Consider the following 26,141-nt stretch of genomic DNA (forward strand, 5'->3'; position numbering starts at 1 on the left):
GATACTTGATTCATATGAATTTACTCTGCTCACACGATACAGATCCACCCTCCGATGTAATGAACCATTTTTTACTTGTATTTCAAATTTAACTCAGATTTCTAAACCTTATGACGTTAGGGAAAGGGAGCGCTGGAAAATTCCATTTAATCGCACGAACTACGGGTTTCAAATGTTAAGCTATAATCTTCCACTTGTCTTAAATAAAGTTAAAAAACAAAATTTGTCAAACATTTAAAACCGACATCTCAATGAAATTCGAGAACTTTGTTTTCACAAATAAAAAATAAATTGTCTTTGTGAGCTGTAAATGCATCCGGTTTATATATTTTTGTTTCCTGTATACATCCAGTCACTAGATGCTGTCGTTTCTTTTCGTTCTTTGTGTAAGAGGTCAAATCCTTCCTCTAACAGCAAATAGAGTATATAAGTGTTTTATTTTTTTTTTCCCCATGTCGCTGTCTGCTTGTTTTCCCCGGTAGCTGTTGTTTGTTACCGTATGCCAATTGTAAGGCTGCAGAGGCCTTGTCAAGTCAAAACTGTTTTGACTTTTTGCCTCTGCAGCCCACATCAGTATTTGATGGTGATGTAAATAAAATTGATTGATTGATTGATTGATCTATGCTACAAGTTTTGTTAACTACAAGGGTTTTTGGATTGCGGTCTTTCGAAAAACACCGTATTTAGCAACACGCTTCATCCACTGCAAGGTATTAGTCTAAATGTATTTTTGAACATATTTCTCGGGGTTTAAACACTGTACGAGCACCTATCTTAAGAGGTATCAACTGAAGGTAAAATGCGTTACCAAAAAGTAAATAAACTTGTTGGGCATGGGTGCCAAGAAATATTTTATACATGTATATACGTGTCTAAATCCAGCTAAAGTATTGACAGTATAACGCCTGTTCATGTAACGAAACACAATATACTCACTTTCTCCTTGCATCCAAAGTCTTTAAAAGCACATTCAATTGAAGCTTCTTCGCAGATTTCAAGATGTGCTTTTTTCTGCAAGATCAAAATTAACGATACTTAGATATTAACAGGCGGCATTTTACCTACAGCGTGCGACAAACCACAGTAGCATGGATATTTTCACCGCCAAAGGGAATCACCGAACGTTCAGTCTCAGGCCAAATAAAATGTAGCGCTAGCGGCGTGTACGAGGCTCCACTTTTACAACTAACCGTTGTCTTATTCAAAAGTTTACTGATTTTCTAAGCCTTTCAATGGCAAAACGGGGCTTACTCTCCGTGGTTTTTGCCATTCAGACCCATGTATTCGTAGGCTTTTTCGGCCACCAATTAACCATTAAATATTTCCCAATATATGGAACTTTTTAAAGAGATAAGGGCTCCTTCCAAAACTTTGGCGTCTGGTTTCGCCCAGTAGAGCTAGATTTGGACGGGAACTCCGCGCTTGGCGATGCGTAGTTTATATTTGTAATTCAAAAACACGACTTTTTTTTTTCTCGAAACACCTCGTATATTTGCGATTTTCGAAACAGAATATATTTTACGATTTTTGTTTCGTACGTTCCACGGACACAGACGCAAAGAAATCTGACAGCTCTTCAATATGTGGTAGATATCTTTGGAATGAAGGATGTGAAATATTTTCGGGGACACCCTTTACAATATTGCAATTTTTCGCAAACACACGCGAAGTTGGCACTTTAGTTTTGAATTGCTATAGCCTTTAAAACTCGAATGCCAGCCGCGCTTGTTGCTCAATAGATGAGTGGTTGCTCCCGCGCAGTCACAGCACGTAATCACGCAGATAGAGTTCAGAATTCTCCTCCCGGTCACTAGAAGCTCATTTTTTTTAAACGTCGCTTTCAAAACATGCTTATTCATTCTCATATATTTTCCATGATGTTAAAACCCATTAAAATCACGTTCTATTTTAAAGAAACTGCATTGATCAGGTTGATAATCAACGTTTTTAATTTGGCCAAACTCGGTTTTCTTGGTTTTCTTCAAATTTCTTCATTGAGAGATCACGTGGAAGCCTAGAACCGCTTCAAAATAGCTCGAATTGGAGGCTCCAGCTGTCGAATTCTTTCTTGAAGTTCCTGTAACGAAGATTACGATAGTTGATTTTCTATAATATTGAGGCATCCCATTCAATGCTCATTACTGACAGAAAATGTATTTTAGAGTTTCTTTCAAGTAAAAGCTAATATTTTATTCTGACCTTCCTTTTTGTTTGTTTATCTTTAAATAGCTGGGGGTACCTACGTTATATACCGTCTTTTAAATGAATTCCCACAAAGTTCCTTTTTTAATTTCTAGATTATATCATATCTCGAAATTTGTATGAAACTAAAAAAAAGATGCGTAGCTTTTGTGAATTCCTTGCAAATTTTCTATTCTGTCAATTTTGTCTGGTAACACTGGTAGGCAGCCATTCAAGGTGTTCCTTGTAAATTTAGATTCTAAAGCATTCTCAGGTTGAACAGTTAAAAGCAACAATTCACTAGTATTTCTGAGAGGCTGAAATCCTGTACAAAAGAGCGTGTGCCAATTGTGCAATTTACGTTCGTAAATTCTTAAGCAGTACAATTGGATTTATCTTTCAAAAGACGATACTGACCTAGTTGTGTGTTTGTCAGTAAAATAAATAGTATAAATTACATTTTGCAATGAATTTGAGAAAAAAATAGACGCCCGCAATAAACAAGTGTCCATTTTTCTGGTTATTGTAGTATTGAGTGTATGGTATAGACAAAAAATGCGTTCGTTTGTGGAAATATTTGTTTACAAACGCTTCAGAATAAGCCCTATCGCAAGAAACACGGCACACTTTGACAGAAGATAATGAATTTTGAATGGCATGAAAACCGGAGATCAGTGGAATTGAAATCATTTTAGTTCAGCTTCTGCAGTTCAGACGATGTATACATAAAATATCAGGTAAATATAATTGGTGTTATATTTAATTTCTTTCCGGCTCTTTTCTCAAAATGTCAAGGATTGTAGACCTTATTACAGTAAACTGCAGTCACTCGGCTTTCAACTGCAATGAAATAACATGGTCACGCTTTTGTTTTCATCAAGATGAGCCCGTAAGGGATGGTGCCTATATTAACCTAGCTAAAAGAAATATAAATGTGCAAGTGTCGTACATACCTGAATTTTCGGTAGAAAAAGCAAGGCATGAGAGTCATGTTCTTCATGATAATTGATGTTTTTTCTTTTGTCCTGATGAACGAAAAGAAAGGCGTCATCTCCAAAAATGTAGACATTACTTAGTGGTTACAAATAGCATTTCGGTATGGTAGACTAAGGTTCTTCTCAGCCTCAGCATGAATACAATTCACGGTGTTCACAAATTGAATTTTGGTTCATTAAACAGACAGCCAAGGTTGTACCAGAAGCCTTAGTTTGTTAAAGAGCTCGTTTTCTGCAAAACAGAGGTTACCCTCTGGGGACTATTCCGTAGATAGCGTTTTGAGAATGGTATGGCGCTTGTGTTGTATTTGTTCTGAACTTCTTGGTAAGCTCTCGTTACTTTATTTTAATATGTTTTCAGTGTTGTTTTTGCGTTATAAAATACAAATTTGAAAAGTGGGCTCTGAGTAAGATGATATGAATTAATACGTACTGAAAGCAAATGTTTCGGTGAAATTTCATCTGTACGTAAAATATCCATTACAAAGCCACACAGACGTGAGTCAAAAATTAATGTGAAAATCGAGTTCCACTGTTAAGATTGCAATACAGCGCTTTTTATTCCCTTGGTCAATTTGCATCACAATTAAAACATTCACTGAGTTGGATTTTTAATTCTTAGTGGAATGGAGCGCGTCAGAATCATTTCTCCCCTAGAAAATATTACCTCCTCGTTGCAGCCATATGTGATAGCAACACGGAATTTTCTTCTCCTCGCATATGTCTTCATGTATAGTCATCTGAAAGGTCCAAATCAATAATTAGTTTCCGGAGTCTGGAGAACGAAAAGCAAAGTGCTTACTTCGTGAACTTTCATCCAATAACCTGACATTCATCTAATAACCTGTGATCTGGCAGAGTTTAAAATAGTTCTTTTAAAGAACAGACCAGCTCTCTCTCTCACGTCATTCCGCTACGGTGGTGCTTCTGTAGGCACGGCCCGTACACAGACTATTCACTCCACGCTAACCATGTTTCTGCACAAGCGTAGGGCCCAGAGCCGGGCTCAGCAAACGTGGACTTGCTTATAAACTGCGCGTTAGATTATTAGGTGCATAATTCGGTGTGCTTATATTATTCAACCGCAGCAAGCAGCTTTCTTGCTCGACAATACATACCCAAGAGATATTACCAAGGACGTTTGCTGAGAAAAGAAGTTCTAATTGTTTTTTTAATGGGAAAATGTTTTGGTCATGGATGCAGTTCATTGTGCGGATCCGTAACCCTTTGTTTAGTATGCCAAAGCTTAAGGTTGGAAGTTGATAATGCTTGCATCAGAATAAGTTCGACCGCTAAAATTATTTTAGTGTCGCCAGAACTGACGAACGCCAATGAACTTGCTATAATCCAAACTGCAAACCTGCAAACGTGAATTAGAGGAGAAAAAGTCCACATAGAAGCGAAGGAAGTGTGGCACGAGTCGGAAAAATGAAACACTGCGCTGTTCGAATGAGAATTCCAGAATAGCTTTGATTATTGGGTTCACCTCCCAGTGTGTAGAATGCGTGGCGGCACACGTCAGTTACGCGATTCGGTTATTGAAGAGCAGGACCGATGGCTCGGTATGCTTTGTCTCAAGAAAACACAACTTAAAAACACGTCCAAATTGACCATCCTCCTTGGATGGCTGTAAACTGTTGCTCGTATGTCATAAATATCAAAAGTGTGCCGATTGAGTGGTTTTTGTTAATCACCAGAATGTTTCTAATTGACTATACAAATTAGAAATTTAAATACTTCGAAGTAATTAAGAGCTCAAGTTTAAGCGCATCAACGAATACCATACAATATTATTTTCTTAAAGGGGGTGCAACGATTTTATAATTCAAAGAATTTGCATCTCGTCATTTTTACGTTGTTTATCGTGTCCCGGGGGATACAGAAAACTTCTCAATTAAAAATGTCGCGATTCCGCTGTATAATTGCAAAGCAAAAGTCGAGCTCTTCCCCCACCTGCAGCCGCCAGTGGCAGCCGAAGGAACTACGGCGAAAAGATTACATGACCTCGCTCGGCTCCAAGCTGCAGCATAACGCCCCCTAATGTCAGCAGAGAGAGGGAGAGGAAGCGTCCTCCGAGAGAGCACACGGGAACCTACACGGCACTCTGGATGACGTCACTAGGAGTGCGACCGGGTGTGACCCTGAAGACAGGGTGAGTTGAGGGGTGCCCGAAATACGAATATTTATCTTTTTTTACGCGACAACTCGGACACGCAGGCGAAAACGGGTTTCTGTTCTTTACATCAGAAGTGTCCGACGGCAACTTCCACAAATTTTTGATCAAAGTCCGGAAATCGTTGCACCCCCCCCCCCCCCCCCCTTTAAATAGGCAGTGTGGCAGAAACCAATAGGACATCAACGTTTTGTTTCGGCAATTCGTACTTTTCGCAGGAGCGACTTGCCCAGGCTGGCCCCCTCGAAACTTCCTGTATATTATGGCTTTATTACACCTTAAATGTTTCCGAGTCTTGGCAATACCCGAAGTTTCCTCACCTCTTCTTTTTTAATTTTTTCATTGCAGGAATTGCACTTCCCAAACTGGCAGTTTTTCTGCAGATATGAAAACAAAACAAAGGTCAGAAAAACAACGGCAAATTTGGGTTCCAAGATATATCCCCGATCGAAAAGCCCAGACAATTATGTTAATCACACGGATTATCATAAAAAAATAAGAAAGATCGTAAAGTGCCGTTAACTCTGCACAACTTTGCAAAGGTTCGGGTTGTAGATTTAGTTATTAAAAGTTTTCCTTAAAGGTAAAACAACATTTTAAATTCTAACACTAAATATTTGATGTTACTCTCGCCAAAATATGTCGGAGCAAATAAAATAAAATACATCACCATATAATCAAGGTTCTCATAAAAACAAAAAATTATGTACGGATATCTGCACCTCTGTTTATTGTCTAATTAATTTATGTAGCCTCAAACACCAAAAGTGGCATGTTAATAAATCCCATGTGATGCAAGGGGGAAATTTTCCACTACCATTTTGTCTTTGGATTATGAAGAGAGAAATGCCTATACTTGGGCCTTAGCTCTTGAGTTGTGCTATTTTAAATGTCAAGGGAAGAACCAGTAAATTTCACCACTTTACATAGTACTACTTTAGCTCGAACACGTCATATATTTATTTAGTTATTTTAGGCAGTATTCATTACTGCAATGCCGACTTGGACGTAGTTCAACTACTATGCTCAAACTACTCTAGTTTAACTATTTTTTCGAACAACTTGGTAACTTTCACTTACAAGTTTATTAGGGTAATTAGTAGCTTACTTTAACTACGTTTTTTGGGCAACTTCAACATTTTTAAAATCTAGTGCTAATTTTGCTTATCACAAAAGTTTGAGCACAGAAATAAATAAGACGCCTGCAGATGAAGTGGCATTCCCGAACAAGGGGCCCCCTCACATTCCGTTCCCACGCACTTATACCAGGGAACCGTAGAAACTGCATCACAGCCGTCCTTGAGCCAAGGTGGCGACGAGCAGCCAAATCATAACACCGGCGGGCAAGAACGCAGGAAGAGATGCTTAACAAGCCTTGGTCGGGTATTGACCTAATCCGGTAATGCACGCAGGCGCCGCGCCTCCAGGTGCAACCGTGAAAGACGGGGACACTCCGAGGGTTGTTGTTTTCATGTCCGCCTTTAGTGAGTTCTGTCTCAAGCGGTTCGGGGTTCCACGGGAGAAGCAACTGGAATGACCTAGCAGCAGGGCGCCTGTACCCATGGTCGCCTCGCCGTCGGAGCATACTCACTTGCAAAGCCGGACTTCCCGCGCACAAACGCAGACACGAACAATCCGTCCATGGAGCACGTTCCTGCTTCCAGCTGCAACTGTGCGAGCGACGATGCTTGTTCGCGTAATACTTCGCGTCCTTCGGACCTTCCACGCCAGGGAGACCTCCTCTTTGTTGAAAACGATTTACTTGTCAGGCTTGTCAGGCGCGTCAGGATACCGTAGTCGGCAAGGAAGATTGCGAGTCACTCTTGAGAGATCCTTCTGTTGAACCCGGCGTCAGCGGCGAAGTATACATAGTAGCACTAGGGAGCCTTCATGTCCCGCAGCGAACATGAAGGTACTCTACGTTGCACTAGCACTGCAGCGAGGCGCACAGTTGTCCGGATGATCTCATCGTCGTGACGCGAGACTTGAGCCCTGGACGGCCAGGTGCCCTTGCTCAGCGTACTTTCCAAATGTCATGGGAATAAAGAGGGGCCAGTCATAACAATCTCAACTTGCCGAAGAAAAAAGGTGCAAATTTGTTATAAAAGATCCTGTAGCAGAGGCAAACCTCATATGTTTCGTCATGGACACCTAAGATGCCGACACTTGTTTACCCGACACTCCACAGCCTGTTTCTGAAATTCAACGGTGCCTTTCCATTTAGCGTGTCGGTGGAACGTTTTTTTAGCTTGGCTGGGGACGTCTTGAGGAGGAAAAGGGGAAAACTCCCCTATCTAGAACTTTGAAAGTCAATTGCTTCTGCGGGCGAATAATCTATTTTGGTGAAAACGCAAGCCATTAAATGACTGCATTTATTTTAGGCTCGCTGGGTTTTTCACGGATCAAAATTGATGTTTATTTCGCTACCACAAAAATATACAAAAGTAACTTCGAAAGTAACTTCAAAGTAACTCTCTACTTTTTTACAGTAGTTTGTAGCTTACTCAATTACTACTAGAAATCCGTAATTTCTACTCTACTATAATTACTTTTGGCGCCGATACTCAGTAACTTAACATAACTCCCTTTTTGGGTAATTTGTGCATGTCTGCTGCAATGCTCTTGACGCATTTCTGAAACGACAATGCTATCGTTAACGCATATTCCAAAAATCTTCTCGACTAAACCAACAGGCCCTTCTCGGCACTCTGACTTGCACACTATCACGGCCGTCACATCGTGTTGTTCACGGGAGGTAGAAAAGGGGAGGGGTTTCCCAAGGCTTAGGTAAAGACGTCTCAGTGATTCCCGCGCCAGCCTTTAGTCACGAGTAATTAAATCTGGCAGCCGGCTAAAGGCTAGCGAGTGAATCCCTGGGGTGTTGCTTACCAGAGCCTCGGGAACCCCTCCTCTCTCTCCTCTCTCCTACCTCCCCACCCCCCCCCCCCCCCCCCTTGCCCCTAAACCAGGCAATGTGGCGTCCGTTAATACGCGGCGATCAAGCGCCGAAATTGGCCTGTTGTCGAACTCTACAATCTTTTTTTTTTTTTTTTTTTTTTTTCAATACGCATTTTGGAGCAGATTGTGATTTCTTATTCGATTATCTAGTCATGAGCAACATCCGCCTGTAGTGTTCCTTCGGCAATTAATCTCCCGTACTTATGTTTGAGCATCACTCGCCTTGTGGTCACTTAACTCCTCCTGTTTGATCCATTCATCACAGTCACGGCATTGGACTTCTTTTTTAGGACAAGCCTTCTCATGTTCCTGTAAAAAATAGAAAATAGAAGGACCCAAATTTTGTCTGTGAGAACGGCGCGAAGATTGTGGGCTACATCGGCAACCTGTTTAGATATAAAAAGCCCCGTTTAAAACACTTGTTTAAAACGCTATTAAACTACAAAGTGTCACCTTTCTCAAGACCGCTGACCTGGTTCCAACGCACGTGCCTTAGCTTTCTCTTAATTGTTACTTCGATTTGTAACAAAATCACAGACATAATTAATAAACCTTGTATAACTTCGCACAGGTCAGAGTCAAAGCCAAGCATGGCGAACTCCAGAAGTGCAAGTAAAATGTTGCAGACACCATTCTCATTAAAAGTAATTTGTTTGTTTTAGGAGTCTAAACGGAACCTCGTGGAATTCTTCAAAAATGAGTTTACGGGGTCATCAAAGCTGCGGAGTCTTGTGGCCAACTCTGCAAATCACTATCACTTGTTCCTCGTTTGTTCTGGAGAGAAGCTTGCTTTATCATATGTATACTGGGAAATCTGTTATTGCCCCCCCCCCCCCCCCTCAGAAACTCGAAATGATTTAGGGCGTGCGTCGTCGAGATCGTTACCTGACACCATGACATCACAGTCACGAGACGTCCCACAGTTACATGATGTCATGGCGTCATGTGACAGCGAAGTATTACGTGACGTCGAGCTGTATCGTGACATCTCGGTGTAACATGACTCCATAATGTGACATGACTACGCTAGCAGTCACGCGACATCATTTACCCGTCTAGCTTCGTAGCTTTAGGCGAGTTTCCTTGACCGACTAGACATTGGTGATATGGCTCCTGCGCGTCAGGCGAAAGAGACACAAGTGCCAGGTGCATAAGGCTACATCAAGGTCTGATAAGGTGTCGCAGCTATAGCTGTAAGTGGTCTCTAGATTCACATAGGACTGCTCCTTTTTTTTACCACACTGCGCTATCTACAGTTCAGATAAACTGCTAGACCATACAAATATTCTAAGCAGAAAGAACTATTTCCCATGAGTTACAGCATTTGGTATTATAGGCAGATCTGTCAGCACACTTTTTTCTCACCCCTCAAGATACCAGAAACGATACTTCCTTGATTACATTTTTTTTAAAGAAAGAATCTACCAAAATTTACAAAACCATTCGTTTGACGTGCGTGGACAATGGACCGGAGACGTAGTTGAATTTTCAGAGCTTGGAAAGCGTCTCCGCAATGGTGTGTTCACCATACTATTCCGCCCTCACGTTAAAAGTTGTCCCGAAGTGGCGACAAATGACTTTACAGAAGCCGGAGTGTCATGCTGTTGGATGTCGCGATTTTAGGAAAATAAACGTAAGCGTCCTAAGAAAAGAAAAATAAAGTACGAGATCGCGAGTGTTGTGCACGTCGCTTGTCCCGATTCAGGGCTGCAGAATACTCGGCGGACCGGCAAGTTTTGAAGAGCAACCTGCAGCAGAACAGGCGTTCATACCACATTCATCACCACTGCTGCTGCGACACCGCCACAATTACGAGTGGCAACGAAATTACACTTGTATTATGTCATCGAGCAAAAATGGAAGGACCACTTTTTTTAGGATTTAGGACGCGGTATAAACAGACCAGTAGGAGCGGCGTTCAAAGCACAAATGGACCCTTCAAAAAAGCTTTGCACCATCGCCTGTCCGCCATTTTGCTTGCTCACACACACCGAGCATGTTATTGGACATGAGGGCTGCACCGTCAGCTTTCGACGGGAGCTCGGCTCAGCTCGGATTCAAAACGAGCGCTGCGTCAGCAAGCGTTCGGCGAGGACTCGGATCCAATCACAAGCTTCGTGTATCCAATTGATAGATGGATGAATGTTAATGGCTATACCCTTTGTAACGGGTGGTAGCTTGCGTCACCTAGCCTCCTACCTAAGCAATGGCGACCACCAATCTTGCTTGACGGATTTTTGAAAAGGGTCGTTTGATGAAGTATTGAAACTAAATTCATACATTTTTCTGAAAGAAAAATAAGGAGGTTGAAGTAGGCTCTAGAGACGAGCTCACCCCAAGTTCACGCGCATCCCATTCCTCCTTGCAGTGTTTACAAGCAGATGCTTCATCGCCCTCCGACTCCACCGTGACATCAGCGTTCTTGCTGAAATGGTCTTCTCTCCATGTTAAGGAACTCGTTCGATGTTTCTCCTGGGTGGAAGCAGGTTTCTACAAAATAAACAATAACAGGATATGTTAACACAAATTAAAAACAAAATAAAAATAAGCAAGGCGCTTTTTATAGGTGCCAATTTTTCATTGTTTGTTAGTATTATTTTTTGCGTCTTACTGACACGTTTTCGTTACTGCGATTCAGACTCGATCATCTACTCATTTAAGGTTTATTTATTTTCTTATCGTGTCGGCTGCCAAAACATTGCTAAGGCAAGAGAAAACACCACTTTTGTTTATTTCGAAAGAACCAAAATAAAGAAGTGGATCGTCATCATCCCACAGTATGGAGCGGTTTATACGATTACACTACGCCGATTTTTTTAGCTATTTTATCTTGAGGCATAATCTGAATGCGGATTACTTTCCGATTCCGAAACACTATCTCGTTCCCCCACATTCACTTTAGTCAATTAAATAAGTGATATTTTGTTCGCTACCGAAACCAAAACTTCGTTCACTCAAGTGTTTTCTCCAGTTTTCCTCGTCATCTAAACGTGACGTCACTGGCGGGAAGCGAGGCAGCAAGAACAGCAAGAAAACAGGGTGATTCGTTCCATCTCAAATTGATAATCGATTGATAGTTTAAATGGAATGAACATTTATTAGTATTCTTTCAATTATTATTATTATTATTGTTATTATTATTATTATTATTGTTATTATTATTATTATTATTATTATAACTTATTTTTATTATTATTATTATAACCTCTATTTGGACAACGCATGACTTTGGCCTAGCAGCTAAACTATAGAAAAGAAGAAAGAAAAAACGAAGCAGTTCTGATTTTGAGAAAACCGGTTTTGCAACTCGGTGCGCTCAAGCCGCGGCTCGCTAGTTTCATGAAATCGATAGCGTAAATCCGTTCTTCTATCAGGGGCTGGAAGATACACGGGTGAAGGAAGGTCCAAGATTCACGCAGTGCAAGTTTTAACAAATTGCCCAAGCCTCTACGGAGTGTGCTCGGAATGTGGGTGCAGGTGCACCACACACTCGTATAACCTGAAAGAATGTGGTGTTTGTTTTGGATTTTCTTTAGAAAAGTTACTGTTGCAGACGCTAGCACGTGTAACTACTCTTGTAGCATGCATTTGGTCCTTGGTGCTTCGGTAATTTGGCAAAGCAATCTAAAGACCATTCCAGAATAGCGCTTCTGGTCTGCGCCATTTTCAGCGTTCGTGCGTGTGGCGCGTGCTTTGCTCGCCTTCCGAAGCGACAAACACGCACGTGCTGGGCTCTGACCCAACACATGTAGACTGCGATTCTAATAAACACTGAAATGGATAGAATGAAATAAAACGCATTCGTATAGGTCAGACGACAGGTCTGACCTATACGAATTCGTATAGGTCAGACGACAGGTTCACGAATATCGAGCTAAAATGATAATTAAAATATCCCCGCAGCCCCCAGACGAAACATCAAGCTGCGATGAAATACGTATAAGATGCACGCACTATTCATCTTCAAGTATACATATAATATTTGCTCGAAGATTCAATAGTGCGTAAAGTTTAGAAATGCATCTAAAATGTTTAATTCAAAACAAGTTAACAAAAAGTTCCCCGAAAAAAAATATTGGTACCTATACTTTTTGGTTTGTTTACTGTCGGAGTAAATTGCAAAGCATTCAAACACTGATCCACGAGTGCGGATGGGGAAGGGGGTAATTCTATACAAGTTTTTATTTAAAGTATTATAACTGCTTGCTTTTGCACACCATATATCTGCGGCAAATTTAGACGCCTCCCCTTAACGACATTTATCAACTTTCATGATTTTAAGAACTTTTCAGTTAAATATAACATTTATTTGCAATAGAAAAACAAAATATAATTGCACACCAACATTTTAACAAACAAAGCAGGCAATGGCTCTGTTGTGCATTAATGGAGCTCAACACCTGCCATCTGGACCTCTCTAATGGCAGACACGAATTGTGTCGAAAGTCGTGTATAAACTCAGACATGAACTTTAGACGTTTCAGTTCTCGTTTTCAACATCTGAGCCGCGTGAGTTGAACTCGGAGAGTAGCGCGAGCTGGATTCGATGTCTAAAACAGACAGTGCTTTTAAAAAAATAAATGAATATCACTACATCATTTTTTAACAGCAAATGTGACTGCGCAAAAAGCAGATCAATGCTAAAATGAGCACGATTTTTCTTGATATTATTAGCGCTCCTCTTTTGACGGAGGTCGTAGTGGTCACAGCCGGTTTGAGTCTGCGATTGCCAAATTCCAACTGCAGAAGGATATTCAACTCTCAGTACGCCGCTGTAAAGAATTCCCAGCAGAGACGAGAATGTTTCACCTGACACCAATTCTCTCGGCACACAGTTCGCGCAAAAGCACCCTGACGTGGCCGTCCTCCACTGCTGCCGATGAGTGCATTCTTTCCCCTCAGAAAGACAAGGGTAAAATAAGCTTTTCCCAGCACTCTTCGTACACAAACTACTGCGGAGCGCAGATTGCTACACGTTGCAAAGGATCATTTCAACCTTGAAGCTGCGAAAAAGTACCCTCGATCGCTGGCGACCAGGAAAGCCGCTTTGCGGCTGCCCGGATCACTCGGCCGCCTGTGACGCACACGACTAGGGAAAAGTAGGAATTTTTCATTGTTGATAAAGAGTCGTCTCCTGGAATCTTCGCGGCCGGGTAATTTAAAAAATATCGATAAATTCACGATACATTTCAATTTTATAAAATACTCTTGTTATCAATTGAGAAACGGTTATTTCTGCTGTCTGCCAATTTACGGCCAAATTGAAGACTATAGAAAAAATGGCGAAGTTCCCTCCCCCCCCCCCCCCTTCCCCGCACAAACCACACATCTGGAGCGAGTCGCTAACACTACATTTGGGCAGGAACCGAGAGTTCGGCTTTGCGTAGTTTTTTTTCTCGATTAAAAAATTTTTTTTCTTTCCGGGAAATATGTACTTTAATAAACGGGATGTAAATGTCAACAAGAACACCAAATAATATTCGGCACGCCATTCTGTTTTTTCTCTACAGAGGCAGATTTTTGGTGAAAAGTCTGCATTTGTCCGCATATACATTCTGCATCCCACGTAATAGAAATCAACACAGCTGCGTATGTTTCGACATTCACAACAAACACCACCATTAGTGCTGCTCGGCAGCAGACCTGCACTGAACCTGGACGTAATTCAAGTGAGCAGGGAACGTAGCTTTTGTTTAGTACGTATCAAATTTCTTAGCTCTTACTCCATCATGGCGGAGGTATTATTATCCGGTTAAGAAATCAGGAATACTCGCTTTGTTGCAAATCTGCAAATCTCAAGTCTTAACCAGGCGATATTTTTATGTTCGCTGAGTAATTACATCCGCCTTAATTTCAATTTCCGTAAAGCTACGGATGTTATTTTTTTATACCACGCAAATAATGTTTAGATATTATCTATATCAGAGAGCGTATATTTGTTTCGCCCATCATTAGTAATAAAGGAGAACAAAACAGAGTTTCAGTTACGTTTAGCCTTCAATTGCAGTATTCTTTATACTTCTACAACTAAAAACATTTTCTCACCTCTTTCTCGTATTTAGTCTTCTGGGAACTCTTGAGCATATCCGCAAGCTCTCTAGGATGTCTTTTAGCAATGTGATCCTAAAAAAGACAAAGTAGGCATTAAACTAGATAATAAATTATGTTTTTAGACACCCGTTAAAAAAAAACAGGTTTTGTGCGGGTTTGACTGATGCTATATATAAAAGGTGTCTGACCCACTAGGGTGGTAATTAATTATATAAAAAAACACGTATGTGCCTTACAAGCGCGCACACAATTTCGTGGGGTGTCGTATGTATAAATAAAACTAGCATTTCGATACTTTCAATAAATGATTCAAAAGACCCATCTCGAAAGTCGCATGCTGAATATTAAAAGGTTGCAACCACTGCACAATAGCGAAACATCGGACATCGCGTAAATTGTAAGACATTCCATGAGATAGCGAACGTCGGAGCGGGCCAACGCAATAGTCCGTGACAGGCGAAGAGTAAAGTGGTAATTCCTCCCGACTCTTTCCACTTTAGCAGAGCGAACGGTGAAATGGAGATCGCCTTTCAAGCATTTGCTCCGTGAAAGCGGAAGGAGGTGAGTGTGTCTAACCATGTAGTCAAGGGGTCGGCAACCCGTGGCCCTTGAGGCAGTTTTATGCGGCCCCCGGCACGACATCAGAAAGCCCCCCCCCCCCCTCCACACCTCCAGACATGTACAAGTTACTAAAAAAAAATGTAATTAAGTGAAGTCGCTGAGTACTGACGTCAAAAGTAACTGGAGTAGAGTAGAATTTACTTAAATAGAAAGTAATTAAGACAATTACTAATTACCGTAAAAAAGTACCGAATTACTTTTGAGGCTAGTTTGAAGTTACTTTTATCTGTTTATATGGTAAAAAGAAAGTACAGAGGTTTTGATCCGTTAGCGAAATTGTGCTAGCCAAATATGAATAGGTTTTTTTTTCCCCCAGGAATGCTTTGAAAGCTGGTTCTGCTTCTGCGTGCTTGTTTTGTACTGTTTTGTTTGTTTGGCCAATTATGTACTGCGAATGTGTCATTTCTGTTTTGAAATTTAGCACTGTCTGAGCTTGATATTTTTGAGAATGTTTGCTTGTTTACAGTGTTGCGTAAACTACATATAAAAAGTACTTGAAGTAAAGTACAAAGTAAATAAGAGGTTATGTACTTCAAGTAAAGTAGTAAGTACACCGGGTGCAATGTACTTGAAGGAACGCATATAAATACAATATATTTCAAAATAAAGTGCAGGCGCTTTTAACACAATCTTTCATGATACCCCTTCATTCCCTCTATAGTGTTTTTTTTTAAACTGGTATGCATTGCTTTAGGGGTACTCGGAGGTGCTTCAGTTTTTACGGAAATGGCAGAAAATATTGTATAAGGTCAAGTCGCCGCAGAGTAGTTGTTTTACTCTCGCTGACGAGCAATTTGGCACAATCAACTTATAAGGCACTTATTTCCATCGGTCTTACATTCGCCATTACTTGACTCAGAGAAATCACCAGATGACGTCTCAAAAGAGCGCGTTTTCCCTCGACGATACCGCCATTTTTTGTTTTTAAATTCGGGAAATGTACATTTAATTCGGGAGTTTTACTTTCCTCGGAAAATACAAGTACCTGTTCAGAGAATTTACTTCAAGTAAAGTACAATTTTTCTAAAGAGTAGTACTTTAAGCACCATGTACAATGCACCCCAAACATAACGCCGCCACTGGGTTCCCAAAATTTTAGCTCGTGTCGGCTACTTACTCTAAAATGTGTCACCAAAACGTTGGGGATGTCTTCTCAGGATGGGATTGATTTTGTAAACCCAATCATTCTTCAGATATTTCAATCGGCCGCCGCAGGGACTGTCAGAAACGGCAAATGCCGTGGCGGCGTTAAGTTTGAGGCGCACTGTACATAGAGTACTTCCCAACACTGCTAGTTTATCATTTTTTACATAAAAACGTTGGGGGAATTACTACAGGTTTCTCGAACGATCTTCGAATCTTTGAAGATCTGCATAATCTGAGTTTTGGGAGAAAAGGCAACGGAAAAAGGTAATTTTCGCGTTGCCTTTTAGCACGTGATTCTTTAACTACAGTACAAACTACGGGAGCACCAGATGAGTTCCAGAGCAGGTGCTGCATCTTGTTGCCTCTTTTGAGTGAGGATGCAGTGTGTGCACCTCCTGTAGTGGAAGAGGGTTTCTACGTTGGGGAGAAGCGGGGACCAGCCCTTTCTTCAAATGGGTCAACTCTCCTTGAGCTTCGGGGCAGAGAGAAACGGCAGTCTTCGGCGCTAATCCTGCAGTTACTCGGCCTCTCTTGCGCGAAGCGTCTCGTAGCAGTCTGTGTGTGTGTGTGTGTGGGGGGGGGGGGGGGGGGGGCGGGGGGTCTTTTGAAAATTTGGGGGGGGGGGGTTTCGAACTCTCCAAACCATTTTCTCCCTCCCCCCTTCCTACACCACACGCTTCCCTCTTTGCAAATATCAGCTGATCTTCTAACATCTTATCTCCTTTGTGCAGAAATGTTTGTTGATAGGCAAAACAACCACTAAAATTCGAAAGTAATTTGTAACTTGACTAGAATTTACCCCAAAAAAGTAATTAAAGTAAACTACTAGTTACCGAAATAAAAATGGAATTAAAAGTTACTAAATTACTCAGGAAAGCAGTTAAAGTACAGTAACTTGAGTAGAGTATCTGAACTACGTACAAGTCTGCACACCTCTGTTGCTTCGTTACACAGACTCAAGGACCACACGGCGGTTTTGACCAGTGCTGCAGGTGTTATCGAAAAAAAACAAAAAAAAAACTAAAGAGGTACGTAACACATAACACGTTACTTGCAAATAAAAGGGGCTCGATATCGACCTGAGTTACCTCAATATAAAAGGAACGCGTTACCGTTACCATTACCGATGTAAAGTGACGCACGTTACTTTTTTTAATTATGAATGAACACGTTTTTTTCTGTTTTGACGGTACAGGTATGTGTAAGCGCCATATTTCAAGAAACCTTATGTTCATGCCGAAACTGAACATAATTTATACTTTCTTACGGCTTCAAATAATTACAAAAAAAAAACTTAAAGAAAAGCGCAATATATTCAAAACTTTACATGGCAATTAGCGCCTAAAACCCACAAAAAACATAGGTGTAATATTTTAAAGTTTTTGGGAGAAGCAACGAGTAAAGTAAAATACATTACCCGTTATTTGAAATAAGTAACGCAAATACGTTACCCGTGACTGTTCTGAAAATGTAACGAGTCCGTTATTGCGTTAGCGAAAACAGTAAAGTGTGACCAGTAACGCTGTTACTTGTAACGCGTTACCGCCAACACTGGGTTTGACCTCAAATGGGTGTTGTCCGGCACCCCATGCTTGGGAACAGAAAATCCTCACTTTCTTTGTACCTCTTCTTCGTCTGCTCCCCTTCCCTTCGCGAATTGTCGTCCGGCCCCTTCCTTGTCGGCTTCGTGCAGACTCGGCCCGCCGGTGAAAAAGGTTGCCGATCCTTGATCTAATCCAAACAAACGCATAAAGTGTGCCTTGACGTTGCGTTTTTGGGGGGTCCGTCATTATGCAGCGATTCCACAGCTGCCATCACAGGGCAGACTTTCGAAAGGGGTCTCTTAAACTAAATCTAACTCTAATCCAATGCAGGGACACGTTAACTCAATCCGAATATTTTTGTACTTCTTTTCAGCGCGTCGCACCTTAAAAAATCCGCGTCGGCCTTTTCACGCTCTCTGACCGTGGCAAAGTAGATAAACCATCAGTTTTGTGGGTTTTTTTTTCTTTTATATAACTTGTACATTAGGTTATGACGCATCCTACCCCTCGCAAGGCCTTCCATCATTGTACGGGTCATAACCTGAACGTGAAGTGTCCGAAGGAAAGAACGGACACTCTTCATAACTTTTTTTTCACGTAGTCTAATTAACCTGAACTTCTGATCGTCGTGACAATTGAAGGCGCGACAAAGTTTACGATACTTTCACGCTTTTTCAGATGGTACATTGCAAGCCATTTTTAGATAACATCTCCCAGGAAACATCTAATGTATACATAGATAGATATAACTTTATCTGGGGGCATTTCTGTGCCTGGCATTTATATTACTGGGCCCTTTTTATGCAACAAAATTCGTGCGCACAAAAATATTTTTTTCTTGTGACGTTTTTTATATTTATAGTGTCATTTGAAAAAAAAAATATATCAAGGTTATGCTAGAATTCATGACCGTTATTCTCACAATGGTTTCACGACTTACCTTAATATTAAAAAAACTTTCGTAATATTTGCAAACCGGACACTGAATCGTAAGTTTCTTGGCAGCAACATTTGCTTTCCCAACTGCATTCCGCAGCTGAAATTAAAAAAACAGATAATTTTTATTTATCTAGGCATATTTATCATGTTCTCGTTTGTTGCACTTGTACGACAGACATGGTGTCAGAATCAAAGATTATTCAACTCTTGCGGGTTGGACCTGCGGTAACAGTTTTTGCGAAGAGGTCTGCAACACTACAGAGGCAAGAGACTTTCTGCATGGTTAAGCAGTGTTTATGTTTAATATACCGTACATAAGGAATGCATGAAAATCCTCATTGTACCAGACCACACTTTGATCAAATGCCACGCCTCTGATAACAGTCTTGTGGAATAACACGGATTACTCTAACGTCGTCAACTCTAAGTAACGACCTTACAGCATGCTTATTGGCGCTCGGATAATTTGGAAAACGTGTATTCGGATAGAAACCGAGCTCTGAATAGAACAATTGGTGGGTCGACGCAAAGCTGGCTGTCTTTGTCTCTGTATACTCACTCTTCGAACGTGTTAGAATGCCAAAGGCCGGCATCCGGATTTCTTGTTCGAATGCGTTCCAACAGTGGATAGACACAAATACAGTTAGCTTTGCGCCTACCCGCTAATCAGTCCAATGAGAGCTCAGTACCCTGACGGCTACCGCACCTTCAAATATTTCTCTTGGTTTCTTACCGTATAGACGAATCTTTATTTTGTTTGTGTCCGTCTGTGTTTTTTTTTTATTCGCAAAGTTAATGATAAACGAAAAAATACTATGTCATCATACCCACCGCCTCGGCTGTTACATCGCCGTGATGATGGTGGCAAGTGAAATCAAATTCTTTGCAGTCTCTGCAGAGTCCATGACCTTGACATTCATTTTCCAGAGGATATATTGAATCTGGGACACAGCGACAACTGTGGCACCTTATCTTTTCTGGAATACTTGTTTTGTAGAAGTAGTACTCTGTGCTTGACCATTTCACTTGTTCCACTTTGAAAACCACGCTCTCTTTGGTGGAACTGAAAAAAAATTGCAACTACCTAGTATATAAACTAGTATATAAACTATCTCACAGTCGTCACGAGATGTTGCAAGGCCGCAGAAATTACTTTACGGTGTAACTGCATGGAACGCGCAATCAGACTAACGATTATAAAAGCATCTAAGGCTGAAATTTGCGTGCGTGCCGAATTTTTATTACAGTTGCACTTGAATCTAGAGAACGCAATCGTTTGCATGCATTATATACAAAAATTGCCATATGATCAGTTATCCAATTGACTAAAACTGTTAGCTAACTTTCTATCTATTCATATATGAACCAAGTGGCAAGTGTAGTCTTGTCACCAGTCATTATTGTAAACAGGTCTAATGAAGAACAACAATCAGCGAGAAGTAAATTGGCTTAAGCACAGCCTCCTCTATACTGAAAAAGACTGGCAGATCGCCACAAAACGCGGCCGCCGAAATCGAAAAGTAGAGCGGCAAACAACGGAGAGGAGAGCCAGGTGACGGGCGCCCCGCTGCGGCAAGACGCCGAAACACACTTCCCCCAAGCGATGGAATGTCCGCTCGTGCTCCTCGCGTTCCTCGCACTACCGCTTCTTTTCTCGTCGGGGTTGAAAACCATGTCTCTTGTCCTCGCCGCAGCAAAAGCTGTGCGCAGACGACCAGGCTCCCAGAGAAATTCTCTGTGCTACCAGATCCTCGCGCTCCAAATCTGCGACCAGGCACTCTATGACTCTGTCGTCGAACTGCCAGGCTTTGCGAGTATAGAGGAGGCTATGCTTTGAGACGTTCATAATTCAGTTCTTGTGTCGTTTGTCCAGTGGTATACTTGGTTAGTGCCGAACGTTCACATTCGCGTTGCACGGCGCCTTCGCTAGTTCGCTGTCCCCACTAAAACAATCATGGGCAGTAAAAGTCTCAAGGTCCTCCCTTTTTTCGTTTTAGGCGTGTTTGGTTCAGCCGTAATAGCGAAACCCAGGAAGACGACGCCGAGCGCCGTGACAAGACACTTTATTGGCGCTGCTTGAATGGTTCGATCGGATCTTAGGACCGGTTGCGCTCGGGTCTTACCGTGAAACCGAGTTATAATTTCAAACCTGAACGCAAAAGCAGGGACGTGTGCCCTCTCTGGCCACATCAATGTTTGTTTGTTTTTCTTTTTTATGTACCCGACCGTAGCGATCACCCCTTCGTAACCTCGACTGACATGCAATCTGCTCCCTCGGCAACGTCACGCTGCCGGGATAGCAACGAGCGTGGGTAATGGTTCTAGGCATCATCAGGCCGAATATGGGCCGCCGGTTCAGCGTGTAAAATCGTGATCATACAAAAAAAAAAGGGGAAAAAAAAGTGGGAAAACAAAGGGTTTATGAATATCGCAAAAACGGTAGCGATATTGCTACATCTTTCAATTATTTCTCGCTCGCTAACTACTGCCTTCAAAAGTTCAATAGCTGACATTTCAGTTTGGCTCCGAAAAACAATATTGCTAAAAAAAAAAAAAAAAAGAAAACAACATCATACACAGTTTTTGTGTGGAATCGCAATGCATTAGTTAACATTGTTTTGGCATTGGGCAGGAAATCGAACTGTAGGGGGCAATTTACCGAGGTTATTGTCCCCACAGCCCAATGTTTACGAGATTTAACCTCGCCTAGCACGGTCTTGGCACGAGTGCGTCGCTTTGACTAGTGCTTTAGTCGCACAAGGGCAGCGTCATCTACGATTTCTTTGATCAAAAACAAACAAGAAAATTCGGCTTGTTGTACCCGCACCCAAAGCGTACCGTTAGAGGCGCGGCTGTTCAATTTCCTCCCCAATAGTTTTCTCTGTATGTGCCAACATACTGTGGCCGACTTGTTCTGGTGCACGAAATAAACAAAGCAATCTTATTTTTGCATTATTCCGACACTGAAACAGTTACGTAGACTGACGCACTTGATCACAAAGGTATTCCTGCGTAATGCACTGGACGTAGCTAGAATATCGAACGTGTTCTGCAAGATCCGCTGCATGCTAATACAATACCAAGGCCTATTATATCTAACAAATCAATACGCTAAAAAAGTACTAGAATATTTCTTTTTAAAAGTAGCTTCGCATAAATTCATACGGATTCCTGTCGTCTACGTATCTTCTAACACGCTGCAAAGCAATACTTGGTCCCAGCGCTCAATGCAAAACGTCCCCAACAAAACGTTTTATGATTAAAGGCGACAAGAGTCGACCACCAATGGCATTTATGCTCCACGAAAGTTTCCGAGGTAAAAAACAAGTATCGAACTGCAGAGGCTCGCCGCCCGCTACAGGCTGGTTCAAACAGCTATTATGGAGGCACCATCACAGCCCAACTTTATTATCTGCAGTAACGCACTGAACTTCTATACGACACTCGCTTTGTTACAAGAATAGTCAATGGCTCTTCTCATTTCTCTATCTACGCAGGCAGGCGACGCCCAGTAAACATATCGTGCGACTATCGTTAAAATTTTACGACGCTGACGAACCACAAAAAACCTTTGTTTTTTGTGGTTCGGTTTTGGAACCCAGATGAAATCTGTACCTCTTCCTGACACAAAAACGTATTACACAGAGCAGTTACTTACGCCTTCGTACGTCCATTGGAGGCCATTTCAGGCAACGCACGAAAGAGGGACTTGTCTGCCGCCTTTTCCCTCCTCGACTGACGCTCTTATCAGAGCTATGATAACGCAAAAGCAAAGTCCGCGGCAGCCAACGTTACTCCGTCAACTGTTGCAGACACCGTGGTTGCCCGGAACTCTCGCGAATAAAGGAAACCCTTCTCCTCCCATTGATAACCATCAGTCGTTCGCAGCGCCATCCAAAGTCTGTGATTCAAAACTGTAATCCTGGGAGACGCTAGAGTACCCAGGCGGCGTAGCCAGAGTTTCGCCTTTCTTCTCCTTTCGCCACCAACTCCTCGTTGGCGGGAAAGGGGTCACATGTGCCAAATGTGACTGCTCGCTTGGGGGGAAGCCTTCTTGAGTAGCGCCGTGTTTGGGGCGGAGCATAGGTTTCGCTTTGCGCTCGCGAAATTTAGAACTTGCACAGAAGTATGACGACGAGCAGGAAGTTTCTTAAATCTTTGGACATTGTGTGTGCCACCTAGATATCTGTAATTATGATATTTTTATAACGCGAGCGCAGTTTGCAAGCGTCCGTGAGCAAGCAGACGACACGAGAACCACGACGACCAGGCCAGGGCACGCGCGCTTTCGTAAAATCCGAGATGCGCACGACGGTGGATTGGCGGTGAACCGCGCCTCATGGCGTCGCGCCCGTCGCGTCCCCTGCAAGAGCGAAGTTCGCTTCACCCGCAGTACTTTAAAGTAAAAAAAAGTAGAAAAAAATCGAGACCGTTGCGATAGTCTGCTCCACAAGCGGAGCATATAGAGTTACTTCAGGAGACGTTACGCTGAAGCGCCATCAAGAAGCTGAGATTCAAAACCTTGATTTCTTATAGAGTAGACTGGAGTTACCATAGCAGCCGTCCCCAAGAGGGTGGCGCGTCAAACGATGGGAGGCAAACTTGGGGGGAGAGGGAGGTACTGCTAGCAGAAGCCGCGTTCATGAGCTGTGCCGTAACTGCCTTGATGTAGGTACCCTGGCTGATCGCACCAGCGTACGAACGAAGGTCCCAATCAAAGTTGAGTATACGTGAGAACCAATATAATATACCCTGCGGCTACGCAGAAAATGAGCAATCGCCAAACGTTTTCTTTTAGCTTTGAGAATTTAGGCAGTCTTGTGAGGTTAAAGCCACCCTTGAGTGTGTAAATTAGTTTGTGGCATTTGTTTCCTTTTTGGTTTGTTTCATGGCTGATTGTGCAATGGCATTAAGGATTATTGAAAATGTACGGTTTCCCTGGAACTACATCATGCCTCCTTACTACGACCCGAGTTAATACGGACATCCCCGATAGAAGACAGAGTTATGGGGACCAACTAGGTGAATACATGCACTTTTGGCTCGGTATTATGGAAAACTCGCATTGTGGGTGCTTTTGGGGGGTGACCGGACGTGCCCACATTAATGAGATATCAGTTGTTATTTCTTTCTTTAATTTTATCAGGCTCGGATTGCCTAATAGCGTGGACATTACCGCGAAAACACCTCTTCAAGAGAACAAAAATAAAAAAATTGAAGACAAAAACAACCACCGACGTCAAACTAAAACTCGTAAATACTTATCTGACTTTTCACGAGTTTATAGACCAACACGCGGCTCTGACGTCACGCCTCTGCAGTGGCGCTGTTGTCGCCACGGCGCATGCGCAGAGCTTCACCTCACGTGAATCTGGTTTCTGGGCTCGCGCAGTGCCCACATCTGGTGTTGGCAAGCGTGGGTTTGTTTGGAAACAGAGTGTGGGTCTATACGCGATTCCTCTCGTGAAAAGGGTTAATAAAATTGTGTATTGTTACTATTACTTAAATATCGCATTTTTAAATAAAATGTATGTATTCATGCACCCAATAATATGCTTTTTAATTTGTAGCGTAATCTAAACAACCGCATTTATTGCTTATCTAGGAATCGTTTTCTTTTCTTTTCACTTTTTTTTTTTTTAGAATGCAACCCAGCATTTTTATTTGACTTGTCCTTTTAGCCCGAACGTTTGGACAAGCTCGGTCTAGAATACAACATATGTCCGTTTTTTGCTTTAAAAACTAATTTAGTTTCTATTTACCTGATCAAACTTAATATTACATCGCCAACCTATGTGCGGACGAAATTAGCGTCCGCTCCGACCACAAGCCAAGTCGTCCAGCCTGCAGTGCAGGCTTGGTCCGTGGTGGTCCTGTGCGTCCTCTCCCGTCGTATTTCATACCTTTGGCCGTGGTCCGTGCTCGCTGGTGCCAGAAGCCAATGGCATGTGCTTTCCACGTGAACCGTGGTTGTTGACGAGGAACCCCCCGTCAGCGTAATGTAGCCGAATTCATCACAAAACTACTACTTTCACGCGAGCGCATCAAAAGACAGACGAAAGCACTGAGAACTCTTCACAACTTTATTTTGTCAAGTTTTTCTGCAAGAAAAAAATTGCGGTGCCTCTAAAGAAATCAAATCATCGCTAGATATTTCAAGAACTTGAAAACACCCTTCTTATCGACAATTTTCCTTGCCTAACATCGCACAGTGCAGTCTCTTCCGGCCGGCGATCATTGACTGGATCCCACCGAATCCGGATTACGAAGTTTTTTGACGAGGGCGGTGAGGGGCCGTTCCAGGTTCTCGATTCTTTCTTGCAGCCCCTTCAAACAAATTGGCAAATGTGAATCATCAGTACCACGCACTTATACTCTCAGAACAGAACGGAAGGGCGCGGGTGAGCTGGTGTAATACTCAACATTTTGAGGCAACCCGAGACTGAGGAAAGACGAAAGTTGACACCGAGAGAAGTAGAAATACTATACAACCGCTATTTTTCGAAAAGCGTGACCAATCGCTACTGCTGCGAAAATTAAACAACAACAAAGAGAAAGGTTGATGTCGTATTGGTGTCTACCAAATTGCCTTTTCAGGAAAACGAATAACGTTCGGTGCAGTAAGGTTGTCATTACGTTGAAGTAATAAACCTTTTATCAGTAAATTTAAAATTAGTTATTGAATTAGAAACTTTGTGGGCACCATCAGAAACAACTAACGGCTAATTATATAGAGCGAATAACGACACGAATTTCGCCGGGCCGCGTTTGCTCGCATATGGTTCGGAATAGTGTCTGTCGCGTCGCGCGCTAAGCGAACGCTCCGCCAGGCGAAGTTTGTCGGTTCTTTGCCGCATAATCGCTCCAGGACCATACGGAATGAAAATTATTTTACAGCGTTCGGAAAAACACTCAATTTGGAAGCATTCAAGTGTTCGTTTTTTTTTTTAATAATTTTATTAAGACACTTGGACAGCGGTCTTGGTCCGCCATGGCCAAAGCGCGCAACCTACCTGTCCGAAACGCATTATTCCAATAATGCAGGTGAACCTAAGGATCAAAGCGTATTCTTGTCTTGTCATTCGAACAGCACAGCGCTTTAGTTCGCCGACTCGCACCACACTTCTCTCTCTTCGAGAGAGATAGACGATACGATATTCGCGCGCTTGGATAACGGGTAGCAGAACCTCAGGCGCGAACATGCACTCCGACAGAAATCCGAAACCCAGAATACGTTCAAACTGAGTAGAACCCGCTGATTTGGTGGTTTTTGATGATGCGAGAAAAGATTATAAATGAAACAATTACGTGAAATTTAGTATATAAATAGTTTATTACTGGAACGTTATCAAGAATTTAATTATACCAAACGTCCTTAGGTTTTTTCTATATATGCCTCTTGGCAAACTCCAACGTGAAAAAAACGCTTTCAGTGTAATGCGTACTTTTCGCGGATGCAATTTGGTCAACGGCTCGCGGAACGCCCCGTATACGAGTGCACTAGATACACCACTAACCGCCTATACAGGGAAC

General features: G+C 42.2%; 1 protein-coding gene and 1 pseudogene across 4 annotated transcripts in view; both read right to left on the reverse strand.

The window, feature by feature from the left end:
* Positions 1-1,926: 1,926 nt before the first annotated feature.
* On the reverse strand, positions 1,927-22,395 carry LOC120848888 (annotated as a pseudogene).
* A 2,272-nt stretch (positions 22,396-24,667) lies between these two features.
* The window catches only part of LOC115320779 (TNF receptor-associated factor 6), a 47,017-nt gene continuing 45,543 nt past the window's right edge, over positions 24,668-26,141 (reverse strand). For 3 of the 4 annotated variants that reach the window (XM_042293366.1, XM_040220958.3, XM_040220959.3), the window contains one exon: positions 24,686-24,935. In XM_042293366.1, the coding sequence (XP_042149300.1) occupies positions 24,843-24,935 (93 nt within the window). In that variant the 3' untranslated portion in view covers positions 24,686-24,842. Of the gene's footprint in view, positions 24,936-26,141 lie in introns of all 4 variants that reach the window. The other variant, XM_040220957.2, reaches the window with a different exon arrangement.

Source organism: Ixodes scapularis, unplaced genomic scaffold (assembly GCF_016920785.2).
Source record: "Ixodes scapularis isolate PalLabHiFi unplaced genomic scaffold, ASM1692078v2 PGA_scaffold4__175_contigs__length_147842914, whole genome shotgun sequence".
NCBI classification, from domain to species: Eukaryota; Metazoa; Arthropoda; class Arachnida; order Ixodida; family Ixodidae; genus Ixodes; species Ixodes scapularis.